The sequence below is a fragment of the Lissotriton helveticus genome, chromosome 7 (assembly GCF_964261635.1).
Source record: "Lissotriton helveticus chromosome 7, aLisHel1.1, whole genome shotgun sequence".
Taxonomy (NCBI): domain Eukaryota; kingdom Metazoa; phylum Chordata; class Amphibia; order Caudata; family Salamandridae; genus Lissotriton; species Lissotriton helveticus.
In genome coordinates, this window is record NC_136068.1 from 1370445256 (window position 1) to 1370470539 (window position 25284).

General features: G+C 44.2%; 1 protein-coding gene across 1 annotated transcript in view; it reads left to right on the forward strand.

The window, feature by feature from the left end:
- The window catches only part of LOC144770294 (uncharacterized), a 320171-nt gene that overhangs the window by 243288 nt on the left and 51599 nt on the right, over positions 1 to 25284 (forward strand). Inside the window, exon 4 of the mRNA XM_078654692.1 lies at positions 1286 to 1379. Within this exon, the coding sequence (XP_078510818.1) occupies positions 1286 to 1379 (94 nt within the window). The remainder of the gene's footprint in view (positions 1 to 1285; positions 1380 to 25284) is intronic.

A 25284-nucleotide genomic window follows, 5' to 3' on the forward strand; every position in this document is an offset into this window, starting at 1 on the left:
TGTGTTTAGGATCACACATTCCTATTGCGGTTAGCAGAGCTGCTGGGATGATCTCGGGGTTCCCTATTCGACTGTGAAATAATTAGTCTGTACTTCCAAATGCCCATCTAAATACCAGATACATAGATCTACTTTTTCTCTTCTCTGAATCGAGTGGTTTCTGGGTGTTTACTGTTATCCAGGCGACATTCTTTATTCATTTGGTCCTACATTGAGTTTGTAGTGTTTGTGCGTGGTAGAAATCACGTAAATAATTCATGTAGCGCCAAGGTACCGCCCTGTTGCAACTCTGGGGCCTCATTTATGAAAGCCTTGCGCCACCGGTGCGTCACTTTTTCCCATGTTAAAAGTGACGCACCGGCGACGCAATGCCTTCATAAATAAGGCCCTAGTGTCTTTACACTGCGCGCTGTGGGTGTGATCCGCACACACCGAGTCTCAGAAAAATAGAGTTCTTTGGGCGAGGCTGTGTGCCTGGCAGGGCGGGACAGGGGGCGAGAGGATATGAAATAACCAAACTGTTCCATGGACGCTCTCCCTTCATGTCGCTGATTCTCATGTCGATCTGCAAGTGGACCATTTAAAAGCGGATTTAAAGGTGCACATGTGTGGTTTGTGGCCGATTCAGCACAATACGGGAGTCTGAGCATCCAAAGAGTCACCAAGGCAGTTGTTTTGCGCGTGTTATTTGGTTGCAGTTTGGTGTTTTCATGTACCCGGTACAATGCCGCTTTTTTGTTCTAATGGGCCTTTACGGGGCAGTGTCGACACCCCATATCCTGCCCTGAACCCCGTAGAGAAACTACTTGTATCTGGAACTTGGAGAGAGGGAGGCTAGAAAGGCAGGATGTCTTCCTTTCTGTTGTTAATGAAACAGGGGGATGTTAGCTACCCCAGTAAGGACATTCCTAATGCTCGTTTGTCTAGTACTGCATAATGCATTCATAGGAGAGGCGCCATGAGCATGTAAGTGGCTTACGCAGCGCTATACTGTGCCTCTTTAGAGCTGCGGGTCTTGGGGCTGCAATATCATGCTTGACGCTGCATTTCCAGCCGCCAGGCAGGCTCGATGTCTTAAAAAAGTGCCTTTGTGTCTGATTGTTAGTTAAAGATCCTCAGTCAGAGTCAGTAATAGAACATGCAGAGCCTCAGCTCCGGGTGTCAGTTCTCGCCCGGCTCAGTGCTGCGCTTCCCCCGCCCCAGGCTACCTCTCCTGCCGGCACCTCCCTTCCGACCGGAGTGCTCCTTTCTTTTCATATTTTGTATTGTTTTTTTTTTTTTACAGAAATGGCTGGTCAGTGACCACTTCTCGGCAGATCTTTGGCAGAACTGCAGCGGTCCTGAAACCACCTGGCACTGTTTGAACTCCTCCGCTAACGGTGAGTGTTTGCGTAGTACCTATAGCTTTTATTGTATAATGCTCCAATTCGTACTGCGGGTTTGTCATTTCTAAACACCGTAAGTAACAGATGTTACTAATGCCGAATTGAACGATACTCCGTTTTCAAACCTTTGGAAGGATGAAAGGCTAAGTTGGTCTTGTCAGAGCTCGTGATCTGCAGTCCACAGCAGTCAGCGCTAAACTCTCCGAGATATCTTGGTGGATGAATGCATTTGTGGTTCTGCAGCACTTTTTGTTAGATCCAAACTTAATCCATACACCAAGAGATATATTTATTTTAGGAGCATTGCCTTAGTAGTGCAACAGTGTACCGCACGAAGTGCATGGGTTGTGCTTGGCAAGGGCCTCGAAGCACTTCACAGGCTCGCAACAAGAGAGCTTTTAGAATTATAGCATACACTATATTTGTTGGCAATATTGTTTTCAGGGGTTCTTCACAAACGTACAGCAAAGCATGCATTTACCAAAAGTAGGGGGAGTTTTTTAGGGGGAGAGCAGCTTTTCACAGGAGCATCTTACAAACGCGCAGTAGACATTTGATTTGTTTCCAGTGATTGCTTGTCCGAGGTGCTTACACACATATAGCACACTCAACATTGTTGGCAGTGGGAGTTTTATTTCAGAGATTATGAGGCATCCATAGAGCACAACTCGATTGTGAACAATTGGAAGACTTTGCAGAGATGTCCTGGACATGTTTGGGAATAGTTGCCCTTTTTGTAGAACACTGCAAACTTGCAACTGCAAAATAGCTCATTTGGTAACCAAGGAAATGTACAAAAGAACATTTAAAACGTAGCACACGAGTCACACTGTATGTATTTTTTTTAATTTAAAGTTGGAGGTTTATAGGAACGCTTTCCAGACTTGCAGAACCCAGTACATTTGTGAGCAGTACCCTTACAAACAGTACTGTAATATAATAAGCCTATTGTTTATCCTTTTTAATGAGTGTTTTACAGAGATGTAGCAAATGGTACACTGGTTAAAAGCTAGCCATTTGTAGGAGTGCTTTACATACATGTATTTTGTGAATGGTGTATGTAAATGAGAGTAAACGTGTTAGCAATATGAGGTGGAATGGCCACTATATAGGCATGTAGCTCACACGTTTGTTAACAGCGGGAGCCCGACTCCCAGAGGTAAGCTTAGAGTAGACCTAAAGTCTAACTGTCGCCCTGAAGTCTCTGGGCCGATTCACACAGTAAACTTAAACTTTAGGTCTAAGTGTTCCTTTGTGAATTAGGCCCTCAGACTTCAGGTTATATTTGTTTACAGCAGGGTGTTTGCAAGCTTGCTTTACAAGCACGTAGCACACTTACATTTGTTAACAGCAGGATGTTTACAATGTTGCTTTACAAGCATGTACCACACGTACATGTGTTAACAGCAGGATGTTTGCAAGCTTGCTTTACAAGCACGTAGCACACTTACATTTGTTAACAGCAGGATGTTTACAATGTTGCTTTACAAGCATGTAGCACACGTACATGTGTTAACAGCAGGATCTTTACAGAAGCGTTCTTCAGAAAATGATGTAACCAATATTCGTTTAACATGCAACTCACTGGTGTCGCTTTGTAGCACGCTTTGAAACATTGTATGCACACACTTATCCACAAACACACACACGTGTAGTTTCAGTCCTAAAACAATTTCAAGTGAGGGAGAGTCCCCAGTCAAGACGCTTGCATTTTTAAATCATTGCCTCATAGCCAAAAAAAGTTGAAGGGCGAACGGCCAACGTTTGTGTCTTTACAAACCTGGCGTAAACACAGCTGTTAACGTCTGATTACCCTTCGGAATTCTCTGAGGGCTATTTCTGATGCACACCTGGCGAGTCACATCATTGCAGTTTTTAGTGGCCACCAGTTGCGATTGTAAGTAACCCTGTTAAAAATAGTGGCCAAGCCCCCTTGCTTCTCTGCGAGAGGGTCGTGTTTCTAAAGCGGCGGCCTCTGTATCAGAGTGGCTGGCTAGAGACATCTAGTGGCCACTGCTTGTGCTGCACTGCATGGCACTGCCGCAGGGCGGAACTTTCACTAGCTTTATCCCCAGCTTGGCTTGCACCCCTTCCCTGAGGCAGCCGTGGAAAGACACTTCGGATAAACCGGAGGACAAGGAAGTCTTGGGCAGGAAATGTTATTAATAGACATAACAAGAGAAAAGCCATTCAAAGTGGAAATACATCATTTGCGTCTTTGCTCTCGCACTCTGACCCTGCACCCGACAGTGTCTTTCCCAAGCTTCTTGGAATGCTTGGATACATTTGTATCCACCACCCAGAGGGTGGCTCCATGCACTTACCGTTCTAAAGTTTCCAGTGCCTGAACTCAGCTGCGCACTTTAGCGTTAACAAATGTACGAGCACATTGACTGCACTGAAAGGCTTCAAGCGACATGCTTGACAAGAGCAGATGTTGGGGGGTGGACATGGAAACATGTGGTTACATTGTTTGTGGGGAAAATGTAGTTATTGGGAAAGAAAATCAACAGAAGGTGGCGAATAGCTCGAGGCAATGGGCACATTAGACCACGTTTTCATTATGATTTTGTAACGTGAATAGGATGTGCTCTTCTGAATGTTTATAAAGCTCTCTGTTACCCTGGGAGGCAAAGCTTGTGCCAAGTAAAACCCACAGAACATAAACAAGCGAGCACATGCTCATCCGCGCACCCGCGGCTACACTCCTCCTGTACGTAGGAAAGCACCTGTCTGCATCTCCGCCTGCCTTTGAACCTTTTTCGCAATCAGTAACAACAATGCACTGGGCTCGGGGGCGTAACTAAGGCCCCCGCAGCCCACTGCAGTGTGTGTGTGTGGGGCAGGCTTACCCATACTGTAGAAGGGCCCTCCGCCCCACCTTATGGGCGTTTGAGGGGCCACTTCAGCTTATCATGCAGGATATGGGGGTCTCACTTTTTTACGCCACTGCTGTGCAGGTCAAAGGAAGCATTCTCTTTGAACTTCTACAGACGCCTGAGAGAAAATCTCATCCCACATTAAGGTGACCAGATTTTAAAAATTTAAAACGGAGACAGGCAAGAGACACGGAAGTAGGACTACAAAATTGGCAGCATTAGCAGCCATAGCGCATGGAAGTATAAGTACAGCGCTAGGACAGATGTAACGCGCAACTTCAGAGACATCGCTGTGTTAAATTAAATGTAAAAGTCAACAGATCCACCTCAAAAGTAACAACATTGGCATTTTCTTTGTAATCCGTGGAGCATAGACTTCAGCTGAGGCCACAACATCAAGCCGACAACCCAGACCCCCTGCATTCAAAGCAAAACCATTAGACTTCATTTTCCCTAGAATAAGGCGAAAGGATTGTTTTGCCCCCCAAAGAATATGCATGCACTGGTCATATTTTCAAAGAGACGCACATGGCATATAGAAACTGTGCAGAATTCTTATGCAGTGTTAGCTAGATTCCCACAAAAGTTATGCAGATGTCGTAGGCTGTTCAAGGACACCCCCACAGCTTCATCAGCCTGCAGTGAATGTGCAGAATTTAACAGCGTTTCTGGCGGAGCTGCTCTCGTCTTGGTTCCCATATATGTACAATATTCGTCCCTAAAAGCACAAAGAATTCTCACAGGAGTGATATGAGATTCCGTTCTGTTGCTGAGGTCAGGGGTCGAGGTTCATAATCAAGGACTGCTCTGCCAAGAGGCTACTTTAAGATATTGTTTTTTTTTTTAGTCCAGTCTGTCTTCTGAAGGGGAATGTTTATCCCAATGACGAAATTACTTAACATCACAACTTCTTAGGTCTTTTGTTCATCTGGAAATTTCCAAAACTATTTGATATAATCCTGTGGTGGATCTGCCACAGTGGTTGGCTGGACTTCTCTTAGGACACAACCTATCAGCATATGGGTACACTAGAAGGAATGATCGCTTGATGGCTAGTTGGAACTATACCCTAGATTGGGCCCCTGGAGCCCCGAATGCCTGTGGCCATGTCATGCCTATTTCTGACTCTGCTTGTAACGTTACTTACCACATGAAGTCCTGTTTTCCTAATATATATCGAGGCCTAAAAATGACAGATGATTTCCTGATGGCCAGGTGAAGTTAATTGGTACTTGAAGAACCACATGTCTAAGGTGGTTGTCCTCACTAGCTGATCTCTAGGTAACAAGCTGTTGTTTCCTCACGCTTGAAGTACCAGATAAGATAGCAACAACTGGGATGGGAAGGTCCCTAACTAGCGACTTGAGGCTGTGTGGTAAAATAAGAACTAACCTGCTAGGTTTGGATGATCCTTAGTTTACCATCTGGTCAGCACTCAGATTAGAATAATCCCTGTCTAACAACTAGAGTTTTTGTCATACAAACTTGTTGCCTGAGTTGCAAGATGGAGTGATGTGATACCAAAAAGTCTTTTCTGCCTAATATGGCAGCGCCCAGCATAAACAGATATGTGGTTGGCAAAACAAAACAACATTTGGCAAGACGTTCCAGCGGCACAAGATGGTGTCTCACAGAAGATGCTTATCCCTGGCTAGTGAAGTGGCACTGTGCTATATAAGAAGTCTAAGCTGGCTAAGATGGTGTCACCGATGATGTTTGCTGACTCGAAAGCCAAGCCTACATCATGCATGCAAGATGGCATCATTCAGAATACGCTGATTTGTAGCTGGGTGGATAATGATCTGTGACATGCCAAGGATATTACATGCTCGTAGCCCTATTATTTAAGATGTCAACTCCCAGCATGGCGTGATTTCTAATTTGAAGCTGCATGGCACACTCACATAATGTGAAATGTTAGATCATTTGGCACCTCGTCCAGGCGCGCAACACCCATTGGACTCAAAGGGCTTCAGCCCCCCACGTTGTGTGTGGGAGCCCGGCAGAGACAGCTTTCCGGGCACACACACAGCCGCACCCGAGCACTTCACAGGTCTTTAAAAGACCGTTTGCATATGAATGAGGCCTTGCTGTTGTTTCACCACTTCTAAGAGCCCCTGCAGCTCCACTTTGCCTATTGCTTAAAGATTCAGCCCCCCCCCACCCCCGAAATTTCTTCTTCTCCCCCACGAAATTTGGCTCTAGTTGCGCCTCTGACCTCGTCCCACCCTTGGTGAGATATTACTACCAGGGTGGGCTCAATCTCAGAATGGGACTTTTCTGTGGGAGTTCTTAGAAATTTCTATTCTTTAAGGACAATGCTTTAGGTCCAGTTCATACATTTAAAAAACATGAGGATAAACCACTAAAGTATCCTTTGATTTGGTGGTATCCCTGGTTAGTTAAAAAGATTACCAGGGGGTAAATACAGGAGACATACGAAGGTATAATGGCCTACATGCATCACTGTACAGTATTTATGCCAAAAAAGCCCCATTGTGAGATTGAGTGTGGCCTGGTAGTAATATCTCACCAGGGTGGGACGAGGTGGCAAATGATGAAGCATGTCACATTACATAAGTGAGCCATCCTCGTCCAATGCTTGGAATTGCCTTGAATTGATGGCAGTTTTCTGAGGGCATCACACAAATTTTTGTGTTTGTTTGACCTAGTAAGGGCAGGCGTGTGCCCCATAACGCCCTTCTTCCTCTCCCTCGTGTGATTTTATAATTCAGCAGACGCAGCAGCTTCTTTCTAGAATTTAGGAATTTTGCTTCAGTCTTAAGAAAAATACACTTTTTCAGAGCCTACAAAATAAATTGATGGCAGTGGCAGATGGCCGCCAGGCTCAGTGATGCCTGATATGCCTCAGTGAATTACCATCTTCAGCCATATCCCCATCTGGGTATGCCCTTTACATTTGAATGTTTCTCTCCTACGGCACTTGAAGGCTTTCTAGCGTCCTTCACCTGTGCTGAACGGTCTTGCTAAGATATTTTCAGCTTTCTCTTCCATTATTGTTCACATCTCGGGTCAATGCAATCAGGGTTGTATCGCGTGACCTTTGAAATCCAGGTTTAAAGGGATCCTTCGCGTGGAATTAAAGTTTACTAACAGCTTAAGGTCCTTACCTTTGTGACCTCATTTTAGCTGCGTTTTATTTTTATGAGCCCTGGTTAAAGTTTAAGAGGCAGACTGAAAGAGCTTCACTGCAACTATCAAAGCAGTTCCAGACAAACACTTGCAGAAGACAATCATTTAAGCTGTTGTATAGAGAACAGGATGTTCTCAAGCTTTACTAACACACAATGAGAGACTGAGCAGGGCAGGCTTTTTTAACGCAAAACCTCTCGCCTTTATAATGCGAAACCCAAGGTATTGGCTTTTCCAATGCTTTTTGGTAAATCATTCTTTAAAAAGTACTGGCAGAAAAGTAAAAATATCTCTGGGTATTCAAAACTGTACATTGAATTCAGTATTGTAAATCATTATAAAATGGTGCGCTTTATTTTTCACATACTTTTTACTTGGGGAACTCTGAACATAATTTAGAAAGAGTAAGGAGGTGTCAGAATGTAAAGGAAAATGCTTGGTAAGGCCTAATTTACTATACACGGGACTGAGAAATGAAGCATGGCCCTCCATTTGCTCCTCTGCTACATGGCCAGTCAGCAGAAGCAGGCCCTTCAGAAGAGACATCTCATTTTCAGCGATTCTCAGTACACTTTTTGTCTCAAACGCCAGTAGAGTGCAGCAGACAGCCCATTCCCCAGAACCATAAAAGCCCTCATTTGACGATGCCTCTGCTTTCATGCAATATGTGGAACGCAAGAGATAAAATAAAAACAACCATTACAATTATGTAAAGTGTTCTTTAGTCATAGCCTGGTGGAAAAATGACACCTCTTGCAGTGTTTTTACAGGCAAGGTGGTAGGAGCTGGGAGCAACCCTGAGAGCATGGTAAGGACAGGGTATTAAGGGGGAGGGAGGAACATGAGTGTGAGAGCCATTAAACACATGCGCCCTCATGGAACGCTGAATGAAAACGAAAAAAGTCGACTCCTGAAAGCAAGCAGTAAGGATACAAGTCCTCTAGCCAAAAGGATGGCAGAGAGCCTATATATATATGCTCCAGGAGAGGGACAAACCCAAGAAGAGGAGGATCTAATAGGACGTAGGTAAATAAGTCTTACAAGGTAGCCCACATTGGCAAGCCACAGGTCGGCTCTAAGTCCACTGAAAGGTTTTGGTTTCCACAAGAACTTGTTCGAGTCTGTAGGTGAGACGGACCAAAAATCTGTTTCACAGAAGGTGGCTGCACCTGAAGTGCAAGACAAACTTTCACAACAGAACAGGTAAACCACAGGTAACAGCTGTGCATGCTTCCTCATGCACTGAATAGGGACATCACGCTGCAGCAGTGCTTGTTTCACAAGGCTGTGTGCATATATGTCTCGCTGGGCATAAACATCTAGTGCATACGCAATTCTAGTATCTACACTGATGTAGGGGATTTGCGTATTTAAACTAATTGGTGCAGGGTACTATTTCAAGCAGCTGTAGGCAGTTAATTACTTTTGAAATACTTGGAATTTTTGTTCTCGGCTCCCTCCCTATGGGAGTTAGTTGGTGCCTTGTTTCTTGCTGTTTTATTGGAACATGAAACTTCCCTTTCTAAAAGCTCTTTACACGTCCCAAGAAGACCCCATGCTGGAATAACATTCTGCCACCTTACAATCATTATCTTGATTGTCGTCGCTATTGCATAATCAAGGTATTCAGATCTATGTGTCTTTAGTTGTGTTTTGTTATGTTTTATTACTGGGTTTCTGTATAGCACAGTTCTTCCACTATTACAGCCCAATTAAAACAATCCCAGAGTTTATGGCACCTTTAGGGTACTAGATGTTTATTGGACATAGAAATGGAAACCTACAAATCATTTACCTTGAGGCTCAGTGTTACGCTATGGGAGGGATATGGAAATCCAGGGAAGTGTCTCTTCTCATGTCGTGAATGACCTATGTTCATCAATTCATCTTGGTTATATGACTTAGGCTTCACTTGACTAGGATGCATATGCTTTCCGATGCGTCATCAAAGTCAAGGTTCCTTACGTGGGCAGTTGCTGCTTGGGGTGGAAAGTTAGTGGCTTATATATGCACTTCTCTTCAACAAACTAATATAACACTTCTAGTGGAACATTCTCCCGTTTTCAACCTGGCTATGCTTTTGAGGAATACTGGGTTTACTTTTCCTATGGTCTAGTCAGTGAATGCTATAATCATCTCTGGTGTCTTACCTCTGGACCGGATTCATAGTAGCAAAGAAGGAATTTGCCATGGCAACTCAATGAGTTGAACCCAAGTTGTGGAAATCATCACCAAACGAAAACCCTAAGTGTATCAAAATCAAAGTTGGATGAAATGGTTGATGTGGGCTGGAGATGGGCACCACTTGGAATGGTTAGTTCAGTGCCTGTTGCCCCAGAGCCTATGGGTTCCTGATTGTGTTCACATCTGAGGGAACAGAATCATTAGTGTGATACTGACTGATCTCAGATATTCTGTGAGTACCCACTTGAATTGATATTTTGCATTCAGATCTGAAGAGATCGAAGGTGTATTGTTAATGGCACACCAAATACTTGAGCAAATGTAACTTGAGATTAGAGGGTTGTTGAGACTTGTTTCTCATAGAACCCAAAGCAGGATGGATAGGACTAGTCAAAGGATAAAACACCACACTTCCTTAGAAATGGGGGCAACCTCTAGGCCAGCAGCAGGTTGATATGGAATCCATCCATTAAGGTCTGGGGTTTAGCAGAAAAAGAAGAGGTTAAATGCTCCTATGTCAAAACAAGGTTACAAGCATACCGTAGACTCGATGCCTTTCTGGTACAAGAGGTGTGTCAAAAGGTCACTAAAGAAATGTTTACTCTGAAACCTCACTATCACAACTTGAGTCTTTCCATTTGTCCTTGTCAGCTAAGCTGTGACTGTTGCTGGCTCGCTCTCAGGTTGGTACGAGCTTCACAAGGGTCTTGTCACTGCAAGTTAAGGCTTTCTGCTAGATTTTGAGGCTTGGTCCATTGTAGGAAGGTTAGATAACAGAGTTTTGTTCCTGGCCATCACAATGTCTCAACTAGCCCCTAAAGGTTTTTTCTGAAGTCTAGAATTATAACAAGCACTGTTTCCTGAGCCCCATACGTGTTCATTTTGGTAAAATGATGGGAAAACAGTCCTTAATCAAGTGGCCCTCCATCCACAACCACAGACATCTGGGAAAACGCGGAGTGCCACGCTTGACCAGCAGAACCTAGCTCTGTTCTTGGAAGCACTCGAACATAGAGCTCGTCTCAGCGCATTCAAATATCCAACACTACCTCGTTGAAACAACGCATGACACAGAAATTAATCAGAATAGTTAGGATGATGCCTTTGACCCAACAGTGTGGGGGTTTTCGTCCTCACAAAAGGGAAAAGAGCATAGCCAGCAGAGGTGTGTCTTTAGAACCAAGGGCTCATGAGATAAGACTTTTCATATTCAAAAACAATGATCTTCTTAACCTAAAGGCTAGTAAATGCTGGGAAGGTGTTTTCATCAGCAGCAACAGTAGTAAAGTAAGATGGCCTCATTCATGAAAAGTGTTGCATCGCTGCGTGAAAACAGCAATGCAACACTTTTCAATGTGAAACCATGGATGCGCCTTATTTAATGTATGGTGGTCCATGTCGCAAGGATTTACAGATACGTCAGTATTCCTGAGGTATCTGTAGGCGCAAAAGTGGCGCATTGCTGGGGTGTGTCTGAAAACGAACGCAACTCCAGTAATGTGTCCATTCACAAGGGACAAGCCCTTACGAGCCCCTTGTGAAAGGGCCTGCATCACTCCTTGCACCAGCTGTGAGTCAGATATAAGGATTTAACTCAGTGATGTTCTTGATATGTCACTGTGAAATCTAATAGATTTGACTGCAACACTTTTACAAGCCTTTTCTGCACTGGAACACCCACCCTGCATACATTATACCTTTTGCAGATAGGATGTAGCGCAGGGGTTTACAAAGTGATGCATTTGCCTAGATACGTCACTTTGTAAATATGGCACTGTGTATCACATTTTTCACGCCACCGCAGCATCACAAAAAGTGACGCAACAGCAGCGCAAGGGCCTCATAAATAATCCCCGAAATGTATTGCTAAAATGTGTAACTCCCACAAGGCAGTAGTTGCAGTTTGGGTGTAAAGGCAGAGCAGGAGAGAGAGCCACACAAGGGTTAGGAGGCAGACTAGATAGTACTGGTGCACCTTCTCTCTCAACAGCATACGTTTGTCGCTGCTTCTTCCCAAATGTAGTATGAGCCGTGCGCGTGTGAGCCGGACTTGTATCCTTGTACATTATTTATACCATAATTGAGACGCTGTAAAGAGATGACAGATGGACTGCTCACAGCCCTGGCAAAGACAGAGAAAGAAGCAGATGTGCAGGGCCTGGAATAATCCCTACCAGTGGTGGTAGGCTCACAGGTGGCCACCTTACCTGCGCTTTTGTAACAACAGTTGACTGTAGCGTAAGCAGTAAGAGTTTGAAGTTTTCATTTTGAGATCACATCTTTTTTGTGGACAGCGGGTCTGCACAAGAGCCCCCAAAAACCTCGCCCCAACTGATAATCCGATGTAACATAACATATAACAAAGTTAAAGAATAGTTCAGCATATATTGCTTAAACTTTTTGTGGTTTATTCTCATTTTGATGAAAGTCTGCCTGTGGGAGGGGAAATATGAAAGTCTGCCTGTGGGAGGGGAAATAAGTTTTCATTATTAAATGAGCGTCGCCAGGGCGCAAGGCTGCCATGCCATGTTGAGTCTGGGTTGCTGTTTTCGCACACACTGTACCGTATCTCAGCAAGGACACGGAAATACACCCCGGCGGTCGGTATTGCGTTTCCTCGTGCGCCAGCATGCCTGGAGGGCGTGTGGTATTTGGAGAGGTGCAAGTGTGTGGTATTTAGAGAGGTATATATGGTCTTTTATAATAGCACCATTCACCAGGGCATTCCTCCTCTACTCCCACACGTCTGCTTGGGTACACACCAGCTTATCTTGAAAAGGCCTGGTGCTAATGAGATTCCTTGCCTTAAAGGTGAAACATAGTTTGTAGCGCTTAGAGGTAGGAGGGGGGTACAGAGTGTTATGTTTAACACCCCTGTTACCACGCCTTTTTAACTTATCCTCATTGTGATATTGTTCTTATTAAAGAAGGACTGCAGTGGCGGTGCCAAGTTATAGTATGATGTCACAGGTCAAAGGTCATCATTAAGAAAATGCACTCCAGGCTTTGTAAGACTAAGATGTTGAGGGGCTTAGCAATGGGAGTGTTACTGAAGGTTGTATTAGAATAACTATGTAGAACTATGGAGTCCTTTTGTTTAATCTTTTTTATTGTTTTAAAGAGTGGTTGTTACCTTCAAAGGACACCTGAGCGGTGTAAACATGGGATGCAAATACAGAAAATTAGAAATACAGAAAATAAGAAAAAAATTGCACAAAGTTAATTAAGCCTTCAATTTTTTAAAAATCAATATGTCCTTAAGTATCTTAATAAATCCTTAAAAAAGAAGGAATATTTTTTATGAGGCTGAGTAATACTATACGCTCACGCTCTGCTGCAAGCTGTTCTTTCAGCTTGCTAAAGGACATCTCTTTGACTTTCTTGAGCAAATATTGGGGCTTTCTTGTTTCTAGTTCCCTTGTCCTCTGTGATTTTGTTCGCGACAGTTCATGCTACAGTGAAAGGGTCCTAGCATGTTAGTGTGCTTGGGGCCTTTCCTTGAGAGATTGGGGCTAGGAATAGGCTGATAAAAACTGTGACTCTGTATCATCACTAAGGTTTTTTTAGGCTGGGAACAAGTTTAATTGTGCTGGTAACATTCACAACCTTTTCAAAAATTTCACAGTATTAAATTATTCTGACATACACGCCAGATACTGGTTCAAGCAGAAAATGTTTCATCAAGAAACATTTTCTGCTAAAACCAGTCTCCTGCCAATATCTTATGTGACACTTTTTTACACACTTGGATAATATACAGTGATACAAGATACCAGCAAAACACTTTTTTGCAACTAAAGTGTAATTTTGCATTTTATTTATTGAATTCCTAGGAATTTAGCAAAAAAAAAAAATGCAGTTTTGGACGTCTACATTTTTTCTATTTTCTCTAGTAATTGCAGGCAGTTTCTCTTTTAGCCACCTCTTTGTAGGTTGTGCCTCACCTCATAGTGATCAACACTCTTAAGGCTTGAGCTTTCAGTTTCCTACTCCACTATTGGGCCACCATGCTGTATAAAAAAAACAAGTTTAGGTAAATCGTCTCAGTTCTTTAAGTTATGAGCTCCTAATTGATTCCAGTTGTGGGCAAAGACTGGTAAAACTAGCATATCCATCTTCAGTTTCCTCCCTTTCTCAACTTCTACTAAACTTGGAAAATAATAACTGCAACAAAAGCATTTTTGGGAAGCTTTGGCGTGAATCTAGAGATTTGTACGGATCTTCATGTGTAGTTATTCGTACTGGTTATCACTGTTTAGATATGTCATGGCTTAAAATAATATTCTCCAGTATTAGATCTTTCATACATTCACGTGTCATCGAGCTGGGAGCACATAGTGGGCAGTGCAATGTTAAACGTAATCTGGAAAAGTTTAACATGGTCACAAGCCTCATCAGGCCCTAGTGTGACTCTAACAGTCCTTTGTTGACTGAGGTTGAAAGTCAGGTCTTAGGCCACGTAAGCTCCTGCTTTTCCATCACTGCAAAAATATTTCAGGGGTCAATTGAGATGAGGCGCAGGATAAGTGAGGATAATATTGGGGCACATGGCAGAGCTTGCTTACATTACATTACGCTCGTCATCTTTGTGGTCGAGTAGATTATATTTAAGACACAATCATTTTTGGCAGATGATATTCTAAAATGAATATTCTGGTGCCACCAATTCTAACACCCCACTATTCTTCAAATTTCTGGGTGCAGCAACATGTCAGGTCCAAAATTAACCCACCACACTATGAACAGAAGAAATCTGCCATACATTTGCGAATTGAGCAGGCGTAACATTACAAATAGAAATGTAAAAAAGAAGGGTAATACTACATTCCACAATGGAAAGATGGAATTGTTTACATAGAGAGCAATTGTAGTATGTGCTCATGCTGCCACTGCATGCACATTGACAGTAAATATGGACAATCATATGCTGTAAATGTATCATGTAGTTGTATGCATGGAGAGTGAAATGTGGCGGCCTATTTCAGTCTCCCACCTTCATCAGGATATCTGCATTTCCATACTTAAGACGCTAGCTCATGATTCCCTTCTAGTTTTTTTTATGTAGGCACATGCTAATGCAGGCAACAAAGATGCCTGCACTCACCAAGGATGCTATTTTCTTGTGTATGCACAGCGAATCATGTGTCGAGCTTGGCTGGCATGCAAGTAATGAATGGGTGGTTTCTGATGGGATGCCTGGTTCTTGGAAGGCTCCACACCGTGCACACATTCTGCTACAAAATGCCACTTCCATGGCCTGGACGACAAGGCTTTTTTCTAGACACAGCTGTGGCCGACCAGAGATGTTTGCTGTGAAGTCAAACTTCACTCCTGAACTCCTAACAGCATCTGTTACAGTTCAGCGCATGGTGGTGCTTGTGTGCCATTATTGTAATTTCTTACACTCCTGTGTTCTGCTTGAGTGGTGCGTTGAAGGGACTTGAGTGTACAGGGCGGCAGACTGCATCCCAGCTCTGATCTGAAGGGAAAGATGGCGTGCATCCAAGGAGAAGGGTATACTGCAGTGATAAGAACCATATCAAACCCACAGTCACCATCACACCATACCAGCAGACTGGCAGTAACAGGCTTACCACCCTACCAACACGACTGCACTCAAACATACATCATCGATCTACACAAATATCTCTTGGCTAAAGGAAAACTAAAAAAAAACAACAACAGCGAGAACTATTAATTGCCATGGGCACCGCCATGGGATTCACGAAGGCTCAGGTTCATGGTATGAATAAAAAGGTTTTAGTGCCTCCTGAACCGTGAAAGGTTTAACTTTTGTTTCGTATCCTCTGGTAATGAACTCCATATTCAAGGGCGTGTGACCGAAAATCATTGATTTCCCTTGTTCCAGTGCAACTCAGTACTTGGAAGTTTGGAGAGCATCTGACTGGCCTCATGGTCCGCCCTGGGATATATCTATATTTTATATACATGTAAAAAGAAATCATACTAGCTTACAACCACCTACACATCACAACACAAACATACACCGTTTCAGTATCCTACACTCACTACGAACCACACAAACACATCATCAAATAATATTATCTCATTACCACACACTAGCACACAATCTCAAACACACCCTAAAATACACTGAGGCAAGCTCTGGCAGTTGCTGCCCATACTGTGTGTGTAGAAACGTCCACTGCTGCAGCCAGATCAGTAACTGTTGCATTTAGGCAGGAAAGCTTGCACTGGTGCTGGCAACTTTACTATACGTGTTTGAATAAGTGGCCACTGCTGCAGCCTGAGTAGTAACTGCTTTGTTTGTGGCGGAAAAGCCTGCACTGCTGTTGGACCTATAGTTTTGTGTGTGTGAAGACGTGTGCACTGTTGTAGCGTGTGCTGCAACTGGTCTTTTTATGCAGGAAAAGCTTGAACTGTTGCTTATCTTGTTCTCTGTGTGTGAGGAAGTGTGTACTGTTTTGTCTGTGTAAGGGAGGGAAGCTTTCCCTGCTGCTGTTGTGTTTGTGTGTGTGTGTCTGGATATACTTAACCCACACTCTATTGACTGGACCAGCCGTTACAGTGTTGTGAATTCCGCTTGAAAGAAAACCTGTTTATACAACAATCAAATACATTGTTCATTGCCGTAGCACATACCTTTGCTCACGTAGTCATGTAGCCTCCACATAGACTTTTTGTCATTTTTGTGAGCCAAATGCAATAGGATATTTACGGAAGCATAGAGCACATTTGTGTCCTTGTTTAGAATTCAAGATATCCTGTTATGAGACTGTGCTTCCTGTTAGAGTGTGGGGTGATGGGAGTTTGCGTAGGAGCCTTCTGCCCCCCCTAAATCACTTATTATTGTGCTCTAAAGGAGAAAGGATTCCTTCTGTGAAAACCAGCCCTGCCTCATCAATCAGCATTGCAACTGGACCCCTCCTCCTCTTCCCTCCTTAAGACATTATGGTTGTGGTCAGCTCGTTTTTTTGAAGCAGTGTCAGAAATAAATATCGACCCTAAGGACCGCCATAAATAGTGGAAGGCTGTGCAACAGACTAATATTTTCTGAAAGTTCATTTAGTTGATTTTTAGGTTGAGCCTAGCGCAGGGTGCATGCGCTGCACTAGGAAAATGACCTCTTGGAATCTTTCTGGACTTTTCACTCGCTCGTGTGTGTGTTTTCTTTTAAAGTATTTTTTCTATTGGACTTTGCATGCGTCTTTCTGAAAAGACAGCACGCAATTGGGCAAAGGCGGGTGCATGTCCCACCTTTCCCAGGAAATGTATTTGCCCATGGCCTACAGCTTGCGGTTACAAGCAGGGGCGCCATCTGTTCGGGGTCATGTCACCATCTGTTTTAATTAGCGCATTCGACGTGCTGCCGTGCTCACTCGTCCCGTTTCTCTCTCGTTCTTTTTTTATAAACAACTCTCCCTTCACATGCACACGCACAGCCCTGCCAATGCTCTGTTTGCAATGAGAAACTTGTGCCTTCACTGTCATGCTAGGCCCATTGCTGTTGTCTTGTACAAGGAGGAAGGCAGCAGATTCGTGTTTTGACAGTGGCGGCCGAGGCAGAGGTTGCGAGGCCTCTGCTTACACACACAGCTCCTGATTTTCTCTACTGTGTTCACTTTCTGATTTGGTACTAGCATTATATAATGCAATCTTAACTTTAAGGCAAGCACCATATTAATCTTATGTTTAACCTCACAACCGCTGGTTCGAACCCCAGCACCTCTGCTCAGCCTTTCATCCTACTAGAGGCAGATGGACTAATTAACATTCATTTGGTTGGCAATAAACATCTGTTACTCCAGTATTGGAGCTTTCATAGATTCACATACCTGAATCATTCCCCGTCGTTGAGACGGGAGTCTCCGGTACATAAAAAAGCAATGCTTAGTAGTATAGCAAACGGAAAAGAAGCCTAGGCCCATTTTCCTTTTGCAACCCATAACCTTTGTTATGTAAAAGAGACCAAACTTGTCCCTTAACCAATCAGAGCCCCTCACCCTCTAGACCACTCCTGAGAGAATCTTTTGCCCCTCAGATTTTCTACCGCACGTTGTGCTAGGGAGTCTCCTTTGAGCTCTCCTCAAATTCTGTGTTTTTTAACTTCATTAAAGAACTTTGTTGTTAGGAATTCTACTGGATTCTGTTCTACTATGGATTATCTTCAAATACATTCTTTAAAGAATGTCTGGAAAGGAGAAGAAAGGATTTTTTAGAGCCTGTGCAACTTGTTGTAAGAGGTTGCTCTACACTGATGATCCTCACACTGACTGCATTTACTGTCTATACCGCAGGCCAAAGACTGCAAGGTATGTCGCACTTTCTCAAGTACATTTCTGAGAGGTCGTGAAGGGCGATTTTTAATATCGTGTCAAACGCTAAGACCAGAAAGGAGGTTTTTATTTTCTCCAGTGACAGTGATGAGGCGTCGTCCTCAACATCTAGGAGATCTCAAAAGAGAAGAAAATCTCCTCAAACTCATTCCTCAGGGGAACGTCCTGAGAAGGCCCTCAAAAAGACCACTCATGGGTCTTCTGGGTGCAGTCCTTCAAAATCTCCTCACTCTGTGGAAAAGGAGAGTAAAGGACATGCTTTTGGGGAAAAATCATGTAAAAAAGATGACTTCTGAGCCGTCAAAATCACCTCCTCTGGTCAAAGAACCCTTCAGGAAGCCGTCTTATATACCTCCTGAGGTAAAGACTGAGAAACCAACATCGTCAACGGGATCGTCGATGAAGAAACCATCATCATCGTCGATGAGGATTGAGGTGAAACTCTTCATTGCCTATTACAGTTTCACCGTCGACGGCTCGTCTACGATGGCCTCGTCTACGATGGCCGTGTCTACGATGGCCGGGTCTATGATGGCCTCGTCTACGACGGCCTCGACTACGACGGCCTCGTCTATGACGGCTCGTCTACGATGGCCTCGTCTATGATGGCCGCGTCTACGATGGCCGCGTCTACGATGGCTTCGTCTACGACGGCCTCGTCTACGATGGCTCGTCTACGACAGCTCGTCTACAGCATTGTCTACGATGGCCTCGTCTACGATGGTTAGTCTACAACGGCTCGTCGACGTCGTCGACGACAGCTCGTCTACGACGACTCGTCTACGGCGTCGTCTACGACGGCGTCGATGGCGACGGCGTCGTCGACGACGGACTCGTCTACGTCTGCTCGTCTACGACGGCATAGTCTACGACGGCAATCTCGTCGAGGGGCTCGTCAACGAGGGAAATTCTAAAATTAGAAATAATCCGGAACGCACCTGCTTGAAGAGTAGGATTCATAGGAAGAGGAGCAAGAAGTTAGGCCGACAACTCCTCAAATAATACACCACCAGAATCCGGTCACCACAGATGATGATGACCAGGAAGAGGGAGAAATAACAGATCCCAACAAAAAATGGGATGCTTACTTGAATCCATCTCCGGCATCTCCCTCACCAGGACCGATGGATTCTCTGCAGTTCCCATAATATAATGGAGAGAGCTGCGAGAGATTCCAGCTTCCTATGGCGACAATACAAACATAATGCTCCCTATACGATTTCAAGGAGCCATTCCAAAAATCAGTCCAGGCTATCCCCAATTGTTAGTCATGTGAGGGAAGAAGGTTTCAAAGTGATGAAGACACCGGCGACAGTTACGCCTGTGCTCACTAGGTTGGAGAAACAATATAAAGCTCCTTTAATTGCACAAGCGTGTTTACTGGGCCATCCAAATCCTGATTCCGTGTTTTCGCAAGCGGCGCAACAAAAATCTAAGAATCCCTCTGCGCCTATATCAACACCTCCTGAAGAGGGGAGATGCTTGGACAATGCAGGAAAGAGATTCTCATCCATGTCTGCTCTCTTAGTCAAAGCAGATAATGCCCTTGCTATTCTGGGCAGATAAAAAAAGACATATGTGGTGCGATATGGCACCAAACATGGACCTCTTCCCAGAGGACAATAGACAGGAGACAAGCGGCCGTGCTAAGGCATCAGGGGTGGTTAAGTGCGACAGCCTTTAGACTAGAAGTCCAAAAAAAAATACAAAATTAAGATCCTGAATCTCCCCTTTGATGGAGAAGTTTTATTGGGAAACAAGTGGATGAGGCATTTCAAGGTATCAAGAAAGATACAGATACTACAACTACCCTGGGTACACTACGAGACCGTAAGGTGCCCTTCCGAGGCACCAGGGAAAGAGACCAGTCATCCTACAAAAGGAGTCATCATCACAACCATATCGTCAGCAATAGCGTAAAAAGAAAAAAAAAAACAAGGAGCTATACAAAGTCTGCTCCTAGAGGACGAGGAGGTCGTCAAGGGCAGAACAATGTAAAACACAATGACAACCTCCTGGATCTGGCTACATGTTGCTCTTCCTCTCCTCAAGTTCCCATGGGTGGGAGAGTTACTTCCCATCTGCATTATTGACAGAAAATAACGACGAACAGATGGGTCTTCAATAAAATACAATTCGCACACACTCTTGAATTTTCTTCAATTCCCTCCTTCTACACCGCCGACAAGTCAAGAGATTAAACATCTATCTCAGATGCGTTTGGAGATTAGGACAATGCTCCGAAATGGAGCAATAGAACCGGTGCCGATTTTCCAAAAAATGAAAAGGGCTTTTACTCCTGTTTCTTCCCAGTCCGGAAGAATGCTCTCCAATGCCGTCCTATTATAGACCTGAGAGCTCTGAATACTTACCTTAAGAAGTCATTTTTTCAAATAGTGACTCTCCTAGACGTTTGGTTACGCTTAAACCAAGGGGATCATATGACCACTCTAGACTTACAGGATATTTTCACATCCCCATTCATCCTTCCCTTGGACAGTATCTTCGATTTGCAGTAGCTGGGGACCATTACCAGTTCAAAGTACTACCATTTAGTCGCAAACCAACCCGAGAATCTTTACGAAGTGTCTGGTGCCAGTAACAGCTTTTTCTCAGTAAGCACAGACACCAAGTATTTCCATACCTGGACGACTGGTTGATAAAAGCACCATCAGAAACTTCAGCCCAGGTGTCCACTAACGGCATGTATACAGTTGTTCGTCAAACTGGGACTGACTTTAAATATAGAGAAATTGTCTCTTCAACCGTTAAAAAAGATCACGTTTCTGGGTGCGATTCTGGACACCTCTGTAATCAAAGCATTCCCTCCACAGAGAGGCAACGGGGTCTCATGGCTCTAGCCAAGAATTTCACAGGAAAAAAGTGTCTTTCAGTATGTATTTACAAGTCGCTACTAGGGGCAGTGTCCTTTTGCATTCCTCTGATTCTTTTAGGCTGACTAAGGATGCATTAATTACAGGAGGAACTAGATTGCCAATGGCATCAGGTAGAGGTAGCCTTTGACGACAAGGTGAAGGTCACCCTGGCTATGGTGCAAGCAGTGGCATAGTGCACCAGAGAAGAAAAAAAAAATCATCTTGGTGAATCTTTCCACCGATGCATCTCTGGAAGGATGGGGAGCATTCCTTCAGGACCTGCAGGTCAGCGGTCGGTGGAAATTGCAAGAACAGCTTCACATCATCTGGCTTGGGCTCAGAGCGGTAGGCTTGGCACTACTGGCTTTCCTACCAAGAATTCAGGGAACGTTTGTTCTGGTGAGAACAGACAACACGACCGCGATGCACTATCTCAACAAGCTGGGAGATACAAGATCCTCTCCCGGTCATGGGCAGCACCAATGATATGGAAGTGGGCTGTCCAACATGGATTATCTCTAAAGGCGGAACATCTTCCAGGAGATCAGAACATCAAAGCGGGCACTCTCAGCAGACTAAAATCAACTTACCAAGAGTGGGAGATCAATCAGGACATATTGCAAAGCATCTTTTTCAAGTGGGGAGTTTCAACAGTGGATCTGTTTGCGACAGCTTAGAACACAAAATGCCGGTTCTTCGCAAGTTGGCATCACCAGTGGAAATCTGGGGGAATGCGTTTTTTGATAACATGGTCAGGCGTCTTTGCCTACACCTTTTCTTCGATCCCCCTCCTGCCACATGCTCTCACATAGATAAAGAAGGAACCAAGCAAGGTAATACTAACAGCTCCATGGTGACCCAGACAACACTGGTTCACGGAGTTACTCCTGCCATCGGAGGATCGCCCAATTCTTCTACAACCAATATCATCACTCTTGACAATGTCCCGGGTACAAGTTCTTCATTCGGACCCAAAATCGCTGCGCTTAGCGGCCTGGCTTCTGAATATTGCGAATTCCGCATCCTAGATATTTCGGCAGAATGCAGAGATATTCTAGCACATGCCAGAGCGGAAACTACAAACAGAACAGATAGGATGAAATGGAAGAGATTCAGCCTGTGGTGCCAAGAACATAATATTCATCCTCTAAACTCAGAGGCACATCAAATTATTCCATATATTCTGATGTTGGCAAAATCTGGTTTGGCCCATGCTTCTATTAAAGTACACCTGGCGGCAATTTCTCGATATAGACTACTTCCTTGAGTCCATCACTGTGGTCTGAAAAAATTATGGAGCAATTCATGAAGGAGTTGTTTCGGACCAAAAATTCTTATTCTGGAAGCTAGCTCTTCTCAGAGCTCTCACTGCAGCCAGAAGAATTGGAGAAAAACAGGCTCTCACGATACAAGAACCGTTTTTGCAGTTCAAGAAGGACAGGGTTGTCCTCGGGACTAATCCCAAAAACATTCAAAAAGTGCCAACAGATTTCCATCTAAATGAACCACTGATTCGTAAGTGTTTTTTTTTTCCATCAACCGTCAACAGCAGTGGAAAAAGCTTTTCATTCATTAGATGTTCAACACTGCCTGAAATTCTACGGGCAAAGAACAAGGCCTTTCCGCAAGTCTTCCCGACTATTTGTTGCTTATAGTGCCCCCAGGGAGGGGGGTTTTTCCCTTGTAGAAAAGGGGAATTTCTCGATGGATTTCAAAGACAATACAATATTGTCATCAGGTGGTGGGGAAGCCGTTGAATGCACCTCTTCGTGCACATTCTACAAGAGCAGTGTCCACCTCCACTGCTTTATTTGCAGGAGTACCTATCCAGGATGTCTGCAGGACTGCTACCTTGAAGAGTACTCATACCTTCACCAGACATTACTGCCTTGATGCACCGGCAAATAGGAGGTGGCAGTGGGAGAAGCAGTACTAAGGAACCTTTTCCAGTAACGGTGAGCCCTCTTTGTCATCCCTTCTTCCTTTGTGGTAAGATAAGCACATTTTTATTGTCGTATGATATATTATACGTAATTTATGAACGTCTGTCTATGGGTATTTATAGACAGTTACTGCGATGGTGGGCTGACATATGTTGCCTATTTTAGAGTTGTAGGTAACAAAACAAAATGTGCTATAATTTACTGCTCGCTATTCTGATTCAGGTATGTGAATCTATGAAAGCTCCAATACTGGAGTAAGAAAACAAGTTACTTACCTGTAACTGTAGTTCTCCAGTATTGGAAGCTTTCATAGATTCACATACACCCACCCTCCTCCCCTTAGAGGCTCACCCCGGATTAGATACAAAAGGTGTGTATGGCACAAGTGCACGTAAATCTGAGGGGCAAAAGGTTCTCTCAGGAGTGTTCTAGAGGGTGATGGGCTATGATTGGTTCAGGGACAAGTTTGGTCTCTTTTACATAACGAAGGTTATGGGTTGCAAAAGGAAAATGGGCCTAGGCCTCTTTTCAGTTTGCTATACTACTAAGCATTGCTTTTTTATGTACCGGAGACTCCCGTCTCGACGACGGGGAATGATTCAGGTATGTGAATCTATGAAAGCTCCAATACTGGAGAACTGCAGTTACAGGAAAGTAACTTGTTTTCTTACTCTGCACCAAGATGCAGCATACTCCAGCCCTGCCTTCACTTGCACACTGGTACAACTCACGTTCGCCTCCTTTCAATTCGGCTCCTAATTTTCTCTACTGTGCTTGCTTTCTGATTTGGTACTGGCATTATATAATGCAATCTTAACTTTAAGGCAAGCACCCTATTAATGTTATGTTTGACTTCACAACTGCAGGTTCGAACCCCAGCACGTCTGCTCAGCCTTTCATCCTACTAGAGGCTGAAACACTAATTAACATTCATTTGGTTGGCAATAAACATAGGATAGGATATATATTTATAAAGCGCGCTAATGCAAACAGCGTCTTGGCGCTAGTGTAAGTGGGGGAAAGTCACTAGGTAAACAGGCTATATTGGTGGAAACAGCAAGGTTTTTAAATCCTTCCTAAAAGCTAGATGGTTAGGCTGCAGTCACATAGCAAGTGGCAGTTTGTTCCACAGCTTAGCTGCACAATGGGAGAATGTTCTTCCACCCCATCTCACTCTCCTAATGTTGTCTACCTGCATGAGGCAGGCTTTTCTAGACCGTAACATCCTGGCTGGGATATAAGGTTTAAATAACGTCTGCATATCCTTAGCCCCTCCCCCATAATGCACTTTATGGACAGTGCATAAGGCCTTAAACTCCACCCTTTGCTGTATGGAGAGCCAGTGAAGAGCTCTTATTCCCTTCGACGTTGAATTGCCTGTAGGAATGTTTAGCAGGAGCCTAGCAGCTGCATTTTGCAGGGACTGTAATTTGTTATTCTGGGCTTTGTCAAATCCCAGAAGCAACGCATTACAGTAATCCAATTTAGAAAGCAGGAGACCCACTACCACTTTCTTTTGTAAAGTCTGGTCAATGAAAGGGAAGATTTTTCTCAGCTTTTTTATAAGGTGGAAGCAGGAGGAGGTAAGGCTGTTTACATGAGCTGAAAAACTGAGCTGACTGTCAAAAATCACCCCCAGATTCCTGACTTTGGGCACCGGCGTGGGACATTCCCCTGCGCTAGTTGGCCACCACTAGGAATTCCACAAGAGTTGTCCTTGCCCGAATATCATGACTTCCGTTTTATCTGTATTGATTTTTAGATAGCACTGGCTCATCCAGGTCAGAATCTCCAGAAGACAACCATGGAACCTGGCAGCGGTATGCTCAGGTTGCTTCGCCAACGAGATGATTAGTTGGGAATCGTCTGCATAAGACACCATTACAAAACCGTGCTTCCTGACAAGTCTGGCCAAGGGGGTGACATAGATGTTAAACAGAGTCGGCAAAAGCGCTGAGCCCTGCAGCACGCCACATGGAAGACCAAAACCATCTGATTGCAATCCGTCCCAATGCAGACTTTGTTCTCTTCCTTCCAGGAATGATGTAAGGAGAGCCAAGGCAGAACCCCCTATGCCAATATCCTGTAACCGTTGGACTAGCACTGAATGATTTACGGTGTCGAAAGCTGCCGACAGATCTAACAAGACGAGAATCGCCTTGCCCCCTCCGTCGACAGTCTTCCGGATCTCCTCAGTTGCTACCATAAGGGCAGTTTCTGTAGAGTGATGACATCTAAAACCATGTTGGGTTGGGTCAAGCAAATTGTTAGTATCAAGATACTCTGTTAGAGTCTTGTTCAATGCTTTCTCCAAGACTTTAGCTGCTATGGGAAGGCAGGCTATTGGGCGAAAGTTTTTGGGTTCTGAGGGATCCAAAGTGGATTTCTTGAGAATAGGTCTAATTATCGCTTTCTTCTAAGTGGTAGGGTACTTCCCCGACTTCAGCAGTTGATTAATCAGAGGTGTTAATTGGCCTCCGATTTGACTCGACCCGAAATGCATAATAGTAGGGGGACAAGGGTCAGTGGGGGAACCTGATTTTATC